Raw genomic sequence first — 12,500 nt, 5'->3', positions numbered from 1 at the left:
TTGTTACGTTAAAGCCTTATTCTAAAATGGATTAAAACTGGGGGGTTTTCACCCTCAAACTACACACAATACCCCATAATGACAAAGTAAAAACAGGTTATAAAACGTTGCTCATTTATATATTTAAATATCACATTTCCGTAAGTTTTCAGATCATTTACTCAGTATTTTGTTGAGGCTGTAATCGCTGCCAACGGTCCTTCGAGTCTTCCTGGGTATGATGCTACAAACGTGGTACATGTTTATTTGGGGAGTTTCTCCCATTCTTCTCTGCAGATCCTCTCAAGCTCTGTCAGGTTGGATGGGGAGTGTCGCTGCACAGCTATTTTAATGTCTCTCCAGAGATGTTCGATCGGGTTCAAGTCCGGGCTCTGGCTGGGCCACTCAAGGACATTCAGAGACTTGTCCCAAAGCCACTCCTGCCTTGTCTTGGCTGTGTGCTTAGGGTGAATGTCCTGTTGGAAGGTGAACCTTCGCCCCAGTCTGAGGTCCTGAGCGTTCTGGAGTAGGTTTTCATCAAGGATCTCTCTGTACTTTATTTTTTCCCTCGATCCAGACTAGTCTTACAGTCCCTGCCGCTGAAAAACATCTCTACAGCATGATGCTGCCAACACCATGCTTCACCGTAGGGATGGTGCCAGGTTTCCTCCAGACGTGACGCTTGGCATTCAGGCCAAAGAGTTCAGTCTTGGTTTCATCAGACCAGTGAATCTTGTTTCTCATGGTCTGAGAGTCCTTTAGGTGCCTTTTGGCAAACTCCAAGTGGGCTGTCATGTGCCTTTTACTGAGGAGTGGCTTCCGTCTGGCTACTCTACCATAAAGGCCTGATTGGTGGAGTGCTGCAGAGATGGTTGTCCTTCTGGATGTTTCTCCCATCTCCACAGAGGAACTCTGGAGTTCTGTCAGAGTGACCATCGGATTTTTGGTCACCTCCCAGACCAAGGCCCTTCTCCCCCTGATTGCTCAGTTTGGCCGGGCGGCCAGCTCTAGGAAGAGTCTTGTTGGTTCCAAATTTCTTCCATGTAAGAATGATGGAGGCCACTGTGTTCTTGGGGACCTTCAATGTAGCAGAAATGTTTTGGTACCATTACCCAGATCTGTGCCTCGACACAATCCTGTCTCAGAACTCTACAGACAATTCCTTCGACCTCATGGCTTGGTTTTTGCTCTGACATGCACTGTCAACTGTGGTACCTTATATAAACAGGTGTGTGCCTTTCCAAAGCATGTCCAATCAATTGAATTTACCACAGGTGGACTCCAATCAAGTTGTAGAAACATCTCAAGGATGATCAATGGAAACAGGATGCACCTGAGCTCAATTTAGAGTCTCATAGCAAAGGGTCTGAATACTTATGTAAATAAGGTATTTCTGTTTTTATTTTTAATACAGTTGCAAAAATAACTAAAAAACGGTTTTCGCTCTGTCATTGTGGGGTATTGTGATGTCATTGTGGGGTATTGTGATGTCATTGTGGGTTATTGTGACGTCATTGTGACGTCATTGTGGGTTATTGTGACGTCATTATGGGGTATTGTGACGTCATTGTGGGGTATTGTGATGTCATTATGGGGTATTGTGATGTCATTGTGGGGTATTGTGTGTAGATTGATGAGAAAAAGCAACTATTTAATCCATTTTAGAATAAGGCTGTAACATAACAAAATGTGGAAAAAGCCAAGGGGTCTGAATACTTTCCAAATGCACTGTATACTATTTTAAAAGTCATTCCAGTATCCCCCCTCGCCTGTAGCTGCCTCCAACCACACATCCTCTTATATACGTATTGTGGGGTATTCGTGTTGGACTCCATCCTCTTACCAAATCAAAACATAGAAATAAAATCTGTTTCTGTGTTCCTAAAATGCAATACAAGACTAGCACACATCAATGGGGAGGTCTTTGAGATCCAAAACACAATGGCTTCTCCCCAGTGAATCTGTTCCATTCACTTCTCTCTTTCTACCCTGTCTGTCTCTCCTCCTCTCTTTCTACCTGGTGTCTCTCCTCCTCTCTTTCTACCCTGTCTGTCTCTCCTCCTCTCTTTCTACCCTGTCTGTCTCTCCTCCTCTCTTTCTACCCTGTCTGTCTCTCCTCCTCTCTTTCTACCCTGTCTGTCTCTCCTCCTCTCCTCCTCTCTTTCTACCCTGTCTGTCTCTCCTCCTCTCTTTCTACCTGGTGTCTCTCCTCCTCTCTTTCTACCTGGTGTCTCTCCTCCTCTCTTTCTACCCTGTCTGTCTCTCCTCCTCTCCTCCTCTCTTTCTACCCTGTCTGTCTCTCCTCCTCTCCTCCTCTCTCACCCTGTCTGTCTCTCCTCCTCTCCTTCTACCCTGTCTGTCTCTCCTCCTCTCCTTCTACCCTGTCTGTCTCTCCTCCTCTCTTTCTACCCTGTCTGTCTCTCCTCCTCTCTTTCTACCCTGTCTGTCTCTCCTCCTCTCTTTCTACCCTGTCTGTCTCTCCTCCTCTCTTTCTACCCTGTCTGTCTCTCCTCCTCTCTTTCTACCCTGTCTGTCTCTCCTCCTCTCTTTCTACCCTGTCTGTCTCTCCTCCTCTCTTTCTACCCTGTCTGTCTCTCCTCCTCTCTTTCTACCCTGTCTGTCTCTCCTCCTCTCTACCCGGTGTCTCTCCTCCTCTCCTTCTACCCTGTCTGTCTCTCCTCCTCTCTTTCTACCCTGTCTGTCTCTCCTCCTCTCTTTCTACCCTGTCTGTCTCTCCTCCTCTCTTTCTACCCTGTCTGTCTCTCCTCCTCTCCTTTCTACCCTGTCTGTCTCTCCTCCTCTCTCTTCTACCCTGTCTGTCTCTCCTCCTCTCCTTCTACCCTGTCTGTCTCTCCTCCTCTCTTTCTACCCTGTCTGTCTCTCCTCCTCTCTTTCTACCCTGTCTGTCTCTCCTCCTCTCTTTCTACCGTGTCTCTCCTCCTCCCCGTCTGTCTCTCCTCCTCTCCTTCTACCCTGTCTGTCTCTCCTCCTCTCCTTCTACCCTGTCTCTCTCTCCTCCTCTCTTTCTACCCTGTCTGTCTCTCCTCCTCTCCTTCTACCCTGTCTGTCTCTCCTCCTCTCTTTCTACCCTGTCTGTCTCTCCTCCTCTCCTTCTACCCTGTCTGTCTCTCCTCCTCTCCTTCTACCCTGTCTGTCTCTCCTCCTCTCCTTCTACCCTGTCTGTCTCTCCTCCTCTCTTTCTACCCTGTCTGTCTCTCCTCCTCTCTTTCTACCCTGTCTGTCTCTCCTCCTCTCTTTCTACCCTGTCTGTCTCTCCTCCTCTCTTTCTACCCTGTCTGTCTCTCCTCCTCTCCTTCTACCCTGTCTGTCTCTCCTCCTCTCCTTCTACCCTGTCTGTCTCTCCTCCTCTCTTTCTACCCTGTCTGTCTCTCCTCCTCTCTTTCTACCCTGTCTGTCTCTCCTCCTCTCTTTCTACCCTGGCTGTCTCTCCTCCTCTCTTTCTACCCTGTCTGTCTCTCCTCCTCTCTTTCTACCTGGTGTCTCTCCTCCTCTCTTTCTACCCTGTCTGTCTCTCCTCCTCTCTTTCTACCCTGTCTGTCTCTCCTCCTCTCTTTCTACCCTGTCTGTCTCTCCTCCTCTCCTTCTACCCTGTCTGTCTCTCCTCCTCTCCTGTCTGTCTGTCTCTCCTCCTCTCCTCCTCTCCTGTCTGTCTCTCCATCTTCTTTCCTTTCTCACCTCTGAGATGTTTTTCTCTGTCTCTTTCCTCCTCTCCTCTATCTTCCTCTCGATGCCGACGATGCCCACCGCTCGCGTCCTTCCTGTCTGCAGGACGACCAGAGAGAGGAGACGTTATTTACACACACACACACACACACACACACACACACACACACACACACACACACACACACACACACACACACACACACACACACACACACACACACACACACACACACACACAAACCATCAGGCACATAGAGAGAGAATCGCAGAGAGAGAGAGAGAGAATCGCAGGGGAGAGAATCACAGAGAGAGAGACTGCCTTGAAGAGCTCTGACCCAACACACAACACACACAAAGCAACAATAGTCCCAGTATGTGAAAGGAAGGAAAGGGCTCAGGAACAACAGCACATCCCTGATCCATATTTTAACAACCAGGGGCCCATAAGGCAACAGTCCAAAAAACTCCCTAGTCCATCATCCATTAACTTCCTAAGGACACCGGTTCAAATTAGTGGATTCGGCGATGTCAGCCACGCACTTTGCTGACAGGTGTATAAAATCGAGCACACAGCCATGCAATCTCCATAGACAAACATTGGCAGTAGAACGGGCCTTACTGAAGAACTCAGTGACTTTAAACGTGGAACCGTCATAGGATATCACATTTCCAACAAGTCAGTTAGTCAAATTTCTGCCCTGCTGCCATTGGACTCTGGAAAGATGAATCACGCTTCACCATCTGGCAGTCCAACAGATGAATCTGGGTTTGGTGGATAACCAGGAGAACTCTACCTGCCCCAATGCATAGTGCCAACTGTAAAGTTTGGTGGAGGAGGAATACTGGTCTGGGGCTGTTTTTCATGGTTCAGGCTCCTTAGTTCCAGTGAAGGGAAATCTTAACGCTACAGCATACAATGACATTCTAGATGATTCTGTGCTTCCAACTTTTTGGCAACAGTTTGGAGAAGGCCCTTTCCTGTTTCAGCATGACAATGCCCCCCTGCACAAAGTGAGGTCCATACAGAAATGGTTTGTTGAGATCGGTGTGGAACAACTTGACTGTCCTGCACAGAGCCCTGACCTCAACCCCATCGAACACCTTTGGGATGAATTGGAACTGCGACTGCGAGCCAGGACTAATCACCCAACATCAGTGCCCGACCTCACTAATGCTCTTGTGGCTGAATGGGAGCAAGTCCCCTCAGCAATGTTCCAACATCTAGTGGAAAGTCTTCCCAGAAGAGTGGAGGCTGTTATAGCAGCAATGTTCCAACATCTAGTGGAAAGCCTTCCCAGAAGAGTGGAGGCTGTTATAGCAGCAAATGGGGGACCAACTCCATATTAATGTCCATGATTTTGGAATGAGATGTTGGACGAGCAGGTGTCCACATACTTTAGACCATGTAGTCTATGTCAGTCACTCAATTAGTCCTTGTCAGCTCCATTTTACACTAGCAGCAAGCTGACTAAACTTAGTAACCAGCTGACTAAACTTAGTAACCAGCTGACTAAACTTAGCAACCAGCTGACTAAACTTAGCAACCAGCTGACTAAACTTAGCAACCAGCTGACTAAACTTAGCAACCAGCTAACTAAACCTAGTAATCAGCTAACTAAACTTAGTAATCATTGTTGAAATAGCATCCAGAGATCCTCATTGATTTTGTTAGTCAGTCTCACTCAGACATCATATTAAAAACTGCAAACATTTCTCTCCGCCCCATGGCAAAATATGTAGAATCGCATTAAATTAGCGTATAACATTACAAAATCTTCTCTCCACCCCCCATGGCAAAATGTGTAGAATTGCAGCAAACTTGCTTTAAAACTGCAACATTGTCAGATGTTTTGTGACCCCAACCACCATCAAATGTTCCCTGCTATAAACTCACTGTACATTATCATTAGTCATTTATAAAATTATAATTCCGGTCGATCCAGACACTGCTCCGTTGTTTTATGACTGACGAGATTTGTTCAAATCTGAAAATTGACTTCCTCCCCAAATTATACAAATTGCCCTATAGACCGATAAGCGTGACCGGTCAAATGTATTTTGGGAGGTTAAACGTCAATTAACATCCTAGCTGAAACACCAAGCCACTGTATTCCTGGGTGTCTTTCCATCTGAGTCAGACATTACATCAGAATATAAGAGATGCTTTACCAACAGAGCCACACAAGGACATGACAGAATAGACTAGGAAGTTCAGTAGAGTATAGCAGAGGAGAGTATAGCAGAGGGGAGTATAGCAGAGGAGAGGAGAGTATAGCAGAGGAGAGGAGAGTATAGCAGAGGAGAGGAGAGTATAGCAGAGGAGAGGAGAGCAGAGGAGAGGAGAGCAGAGGAGAGTATAGCAGAGGAGAGTATAGCAGAGGAGAGTATAGCAGAGGAGAGTATAGCAGAGGAGAGTATAGCAGAGGAGAGGAGAGTATAGCAGAGGAGAGGAGAGTATAGCAGAGGAGAGGAGAGTATAGCAGAGGAGAGTATAGCAGAGGAGAGTATAGCAGAGGAGAGTATAGCAGAGGAGAGTATAGCAGAGGAGAGGAGAGTATAGAAGAGGAGAGGATAGCAGAGGAGAGGAGAGTATAGCAGAGGAGAGTACAGCAGAGGAGAGTACAGCAGAGGAGAGTATAGCAGAGGAGAGTATAGCAGAGGAGAGGAGAGGAGAGTATAGAAGAGGAGAGGATAGCTGAGGAGAGGAGAGTATAGCAGAGGAGAGGAGAGTATAGCAGAGGAGAGGAGAGTATAGCAAAGGAGAGTATAGCAGAGGAGAGGAGAGTATAGCAGAGGAGATTGTCTGTTCTATGACGACCTCTGACCTGTGAGTTGGTTGCCGTAGGGATGGGTTGTGACATGGGCGTACTCTCCCATCTCTTCTGGCTCAACTCCTCGGTCAGCCTTCGGAAGAACTACCCACACACAGACAGACACCATGATGGCTCAGAGTCAGTATAGAAAAACAAACACGATGCCATTTTGGCTCTAAATCTGCACGTATCGGACTACAGTTTCACTCACTGCTCATTCAATGGTATTTTCCATTTGGGTACATTTACATTTCAGTCATTCAGCAGATGCTCTTATCCAGAGAGACTTACAGGATTAATTAGGGTTAAGTCCCGTTGCTCAAGGGAACAGACAGATTTTTTTCACCTCGGGGATTGGAACCAGTGACCTTTTGGTTACAGTCTGTTCACGAGATTAACAACTGAGCCACACAAGACCAATCACATATTTACAGTGTCACGAGCCAGTATCCAATGGTATTACACTCATCACATATTTACAGTGTCACTAGGCAGTACCCAATGGTACTACTCTCATAGTATCACTAGCTACTGTGTTGTGTACAGTAATTCAGCTTTTACAAATACAGCCTATAATAACAATAAATGTCTACTGACTACCAAGTACGATGACTGCACTGGATAGATAAGAGCATCTGCTAAATGACTAAAATGCAAATGTAAGTACGGCCTACATATAATAATACTATAATAATAATACTACTATAATAATAATACTACTATAATAGTAATAATAATACAATTAATAATAATAATAATATTAATACTACTACTACTACTAATAATAATAATACTATTAATAATAATAATACTATGAATAATAATAATACTATAATAATAATAATAATAATAATAATGCCATCAATAATAATAATACTATTAATAATAGTGTGTTTTGACCCTACGGGGGCGTGTTTTGACCCTACGGAGACGGGGGCGGTACCAGGAGTTTTTTTCCCTGACGTCCTCAAGGTTGAAGATACCCAGGTTAGGACAAGTAATGCTTTAGAAAATAAACAGCGTCATTGATGACTAGCATATTATAATACTAATAATAATAATACTATAATAATAGTAATATAAATTATACTATAATAATAATAGTAATAATAATAATATTATAATAGTAATATAATAATACTATAATAGTAATAATACTATAATAGTAATAATAATAATACTATATTATTAGTATTACTACCTCTATCTGTCCATGCTCTTTGAAGGACAGTTTGAAGTAGGAGAACTTGCTCTGCTGGTAGGGTCCTGGCTCCTTATTGGCCGGGGAAGCGTGCAGGTGGACCACTATCTTGGCACTGCAGCGTCAGATACAGACAGAGAGAAAGAGAGGAGATGTTCTGTTCTTATCCAAGCGACTTACAGTAGTCACAAGTACATACATGTGACATGTGAGTTGTCCTGCTACAAAGTGGTGGGTATTGTTTCAATAGGCTACGTGGTTTAATTAGGAGTCACCTCTTTCCGATACCCGCAGCTTGTTCCTCAAAGTAGATGATCTGAGAAAGGGGTATGGCTATGCAGCATTCCTACACACACACACACACACACACACACACACACACACACACACACACACACACACACACACACACACACACACACACACACACACACACGTTAAGAGAGTAAATACTAGACACCATCATATCAGGAACATGGAAAAGGTCATGAAAAGCATCAAAAATCACTCTGGCTAATATGCAGATAAAGCTGTTGGTGGGTGTTACTCATATATTGTATATTTTTATGAAGTGTCATTTTACATGATTCTTCAGGTCCCTCCATATTAACTGGTGAGTACTCAGCAGAACAATTCCAACATCCAACTTGGCCTGGTGGAAAGACAGAGCGAGAGAGGGACAACAAACGGTCAGATATATATGGGTCATGCAGAAATGTGTATTTAGTCTGACAGCACTGTTGTAAACATCAACAATGACCTCGTAAACATGTTTGTCAAGGCAAAAAAAAAAACACACAAAAAGACACGCCCATGCAACCAACCAGTTTTATTTTTACAGTTTTATATTTAATTTCTGATTAGCTAGTTGACTAGATTTATTCCACTATTTCAAAATAAACACATTTAGCTAGATGGCTAGCTAACAATGTAACGTTGGCTAACTAGCTGTTTTCCTTGCCTGGCAATGCGAGCTAGTTAACATCATACCTTGTCTTCTCCGTCATAAAGTTTGACACCTCGTTGTTGAATCACCAATGTTTCATTCATTTCCAGAAGACCATTTGACCATGTGAATCTGTCCATGTTTTACTTGAATCAAAACAAAATACAAGTATAAATAAATATTTGCCAAGTTCTCACAGATCCGACGACATTTTCGTTTCTACTTCCTCAAGGGTGTTCAAAAATGTGCCTGTTTGCGCCCCGCTGCCTGAATAAAAATGATGATCAATAAATCTATTATTTCACAGTATCTGCCTAAATAAAATATGAGAATACAATGGTCCTATCATAATTTGTGTTAATATATAGTTCCACTTCAAAACAAAAAATATTTGTTTTGAGAAAGTGATATTTTTACTCATGTTTTTGAATGGGGTCCTAACAAAGGAAGTTGTCGCAGCGGTGTTAGCGGCTTGTTTTTTTTTATTGTGGCTGTTATGTACAGTTCAAAAATATGTCGATAAACTAAATGTACATACGATAGACATTGTCAAACGCTTCGGTTGGATGAATTAATTGATGTATTCATTTTCCATAGAGCATTTGACACCTTTCTGCTCTGAGCTAACAAACTGCAGAGTTAAGCTAACATTAGCCAAAGCTGTCAAGTAGCCGTTCTACACAGCTTTGCAACACTTTCTTGCTAGCTAACTAGCTAGATTTTTTTTTTAAACGAGGACAACAAAGAAAACGTCGCAAATACTGTGCCGTTTGTGAATATACTTTGTCTTAAAGTCACATTATGAAGTGTATAGCTCTATTGTAATAGTAAGTTACCGGTAGTTTGTCCGTTTTTAGATTATGTCAGTTATATTGATTGTACTGTAACGTTAGCTAACTCACGTCCACTGACTCAAGCTAAGACAGGCAGGTGGCTATTTATCAAGAGGTAACACTGAGAAGCAGAGATCGTGTTATCTAATCAAACATGGATAAGAAATCATTCGACATCGTGTTAGACGAAATCAGGAAGGTAAGTTTGGTTCAGTTAACTAGCCAAGTGGCTAATAAAATACTTTTTTTACACCTAAACGAGAATCTGGGTTTACACGAGTCAGGAGACTGAATATGGCAATAATACTTTTAAGCCGAGAAAGCAGCCATTCAACTTGCCATTTTCAAGCTTGATACAGTTCAAATACGTTAGGTACTTACCAAATCATTTCTCGATGAGCAACTACAGTCTTTACGGCCGGTATGTACTTCCAAAAAAGATACATAATGACGATAGAACTCCATTCTTTGTTAAGTATCGAAAGTATTTTTGACATTATTACGCTTGAAAAGCTGGTAAATGGCAAGCTGACTGGCTTAAAGGAGAATCGCCATATTCAACACCTCCTGTAAGCCCAGATTCTGGTTCACGGCTCAGCTATCTGGCTATGGAGAGCATAGCAGACGTTATCCACACCACTGACTGATTTCTGTACACTAGGAGTCATTTCCAATGGTTTTTACTGGGCTTCTTCTTCTCTCTGCAGTGCGTGCTAACAGATCAGCGGATTAAGGCGATAGAGCAGGTGCATGGGTACTTCTCCAGCGAACAGGTACAGTAGCTAGCAAACAGAGAAGGTTGATGAACAGGTACAGTAGCTAGCAAACAGAGAAGGTTGATGAATGACACCCAGTCACTGAGAAGGTTGATGAATGACAGTCAGTCACTGAGAAGGTTGGTGAAGGACAGCCAGTCACAGAGAAGGTTGATAAATAACAGCCAGTCACTGAGAAGGTTGATGAATGACAGCCAGTCACAGAGAAGGTTGATAAATAACAGCCAGTCACTGAGAAGGTTGATGAATGACAGTCAGTCACTGAGAAGGTTGATGAATGACAGCCAGTCACAGAGAAGGTTGATGAAGGACAGCCAGTCACAGAGAAGGTTGATGAAGGACAGCCAGTCACAGAGAAGGTTGATAAATGACACCCAGTCACAGATGAGTTTGTGGAATGACAGCCAGTCACAGAGAAGGTTGATGAAGGACAGCCAGTCACAGAGAAGGTTGATAAATGACACCCAGTCACAGAGAAGGTTGATGAAGGACAGCCAGTCACAGAGAAGGTTGATGAAGGACAGCCGGTCACAGAGAAGGTTGATGAAGGACAGCCGGTCACAGAGAAGGTTGATGAAGGACAGCCGGTCACAGAGAAGGTTGATGAAGGACAGCCGGTCACAGAGAAGGTTGATGAAGGACAGCCAGTCACAGAGAAGGTTGATGAAGGACAGCCGGTCACAGAGAAAGTTGATGAAGGACAGCCAGTCACAGAGAAGGTTGATGAAGGACAGCCAGTCACAGAGAAGGTTGATGAAGGACAGCCAGTCACAGAGAAGGTTGATGAAGGACAGCCAGTCACAGAGAAGGTTGATGAAGGACAGCCGGTCACAGAGAAGGTTGATGAATGACAGCCGGTCACAGAGAAGGTTGATGAAGGACAGCCAGTCACAGAGAAGGTTGATGAATGACAGCCGGTCACAGAGAAGGTTGATGAAGGACAGCCGGTCACAGAGAAGGTTGATGAAGGACAGCCAGTCACAGAGAAGGTTGATGAATGACAGCCAGTCACTGAGACATGCTAACCCTTCCCCCTTTCTCCCTGCAGGTAATGGACATGCTGAAGTACTTCTCCTGGGCAGAGCCTCAGATCAAAGCTGTCAAAGCTCTTCAACATGTGAGTGACAACAACAACTCTAAAGTTTTGTGTATTACTGTGTAAACAGTAGATAGACGGCGCATTCTGAAAGTATTCAGACCCCTTGACTTTTTTCACATTTTGTTACGTTACAGCCTTATTCTAAATGGATTAAATATAAAATTTTCCTCATCAATCAACACACAATACCCCATAATGAGAAAGCGAACACAGGTTTTTATACATTTTTGCAAAAAGCAGCTATGAGGTTGAAGGAATTGTCCTTAGAGCTCCGACACAGGATTGTGTCGAGGCACTGATCTGGGGAAGGGTACCAAAATATTTCTGCAGCATTGAAGGTCCCCAAGTACACGGTGGCCTCCATCATTCTTAAATGGATGAAGTTTGGAACCACCAAGACTCTTGCTAGATATGGCCAAACTGAGCAACATCTCTGGAGAGACCTGAAAATAGCTGTGCAGTGACTCTCAACCATCCAACCTGACAGAGCTTGAAAGGATCTGTAGAGAAGAATGGGAGATACTCCCAAAATACGGATGTGCCAAGTTTGTAGCGTCATACCCAAGAAGACTCGAGGCTTTAATCGCTGCCAAAGGTGCTTCAACAAAGTACTGAATAAAGGGTGTGAATACTTATGTAAATATGAATTTTCCATTTTTTTTTAAATAATCAATAAATGTATACATTTGCAAAAATGTCTAAAAACCTGTTTTTGCTTTTTCATTATGGGGTATTGTGTGTTGATTCATGAGGGGGGGGGGGGGGGACGACGATTTAATCCATTTTAGAATAAGGCTGTAACGTAACAAAGTGTGGAAAAAGTCAAGGGGTCTGAATACTTTCCGAACACACTGAACAAAAATATACAATTTAAATGGGACAATGTTTCAAGTTGTTTGCAGACAGGCCATGTGTAGCCAATGTGATTTAATAGGATATTAATTTTTATCTGGATATTTTCTACCTGCAGGGCTGCAATGTTTTTATTTGTTGGCTTCATGTCGGCTATTACATAGTTGACAATGGAACTTTCTTTTTAGGTTTGTATCATTTCCATTTAGATTTGGATAGAATTTTGATTACCGTAATTTCCGGACTGTTGAGCACACCTGAATATAAGATTTTTTTTTTTTTTAAAGTTGCGGCTTATAGTCCGGAAATTACGG

The 12,500-nt window shown here is 43.4% G+C and overlaps 3 protein-coding genes across 4 annotated transcripts in view; 1 reads left to right on the top strand and 2 right to left on the bottom strand.

The window, feature by feature from the left end:
* The window catches only part of tpte (transmembrane phosphatase with tensin homology), a 137,875-nt gene extending 133,724 nt beyond the window's left edge, over positions 1–4,151 (bottom strand). The window contains exon 1 of the mRNA XM_082958339.1: positions 4,148–4,151. The gene's annotated coding sequence lies outside the window, so the exon portion shown is untranslated. The remainder of the gene's footprint in view (positions 1–4,147) is intronic.
* vps36 (vacuolar protein sorting 36 homolog) overlaps positions 1–8,876 on the bottom strand; it is a 33,466-nt gene extending 24,590 nt beyond the window's left edge. The window contains exons 1-6 of one of the 2 annotated variants that reach the window (XM_045688850.2): positions 8,671–8,876; positions 8,264–8,332; positions 7,956–8,026; positions 7,681–7,795; positions 6,492–6,581; positions 3,676–3,762 (exon numbers count right to left, since the gene is read on the bottom strand). In XM_045688850.2, coding sequence (XP_045544806.1) covers positions 3,676–3,762; positions 6,492–6,581; positions 7,681–7,795; positions 7,956–8,026; positions 8,264–8,332; positions 8,671–8,766 — 528 coding nt within the window. In that variant the 5' untranslated portion in view covers positions 8,767–8,876. 2 annotated transcript variants of the gene reach the window in all.
* A 205-nt stretch (positions 8,877–9,081) lies between these two features.
* The window catches only part of proser1 (proline and serine rich 1), a 34,156-nt gene continuing 30,737 nt past the window's right edge, over positions 9,082–12,500 (top strand). Inside the window, 3 exon segments of the mRNA XM_082958338.1 lie at positions 9,082–9,658; positions 10,167–10,232; positions 11,284–11,352. Of these exon segments, the coding sequence (XP_082814464.1) occupies positions 9,614–9,658; positions 10,167–10,232; positions 11,284–11,352 (180 nt within the window). The 5' untranslated portion in view covers positions 9,082–9,613.

The sequence above is a fragment of the Salmo salar genome, chromosome 11 (genome assembly GCF_965601325.2).
Source record: "Salmo salar chromosome 11, fSalSal1, whole genome shotgun sequence".
Taxonomy (NCBI): Eukaryota; Metazoa; Chordata; class Actinopteri; order Salmoniformes; family Salmonidae; genus Salmo; species Salmo salar.
Note: the sequence above shows the minus strand (reverse complement) of the source record. Positions and strands in the feature narration are given on the sequence as shown.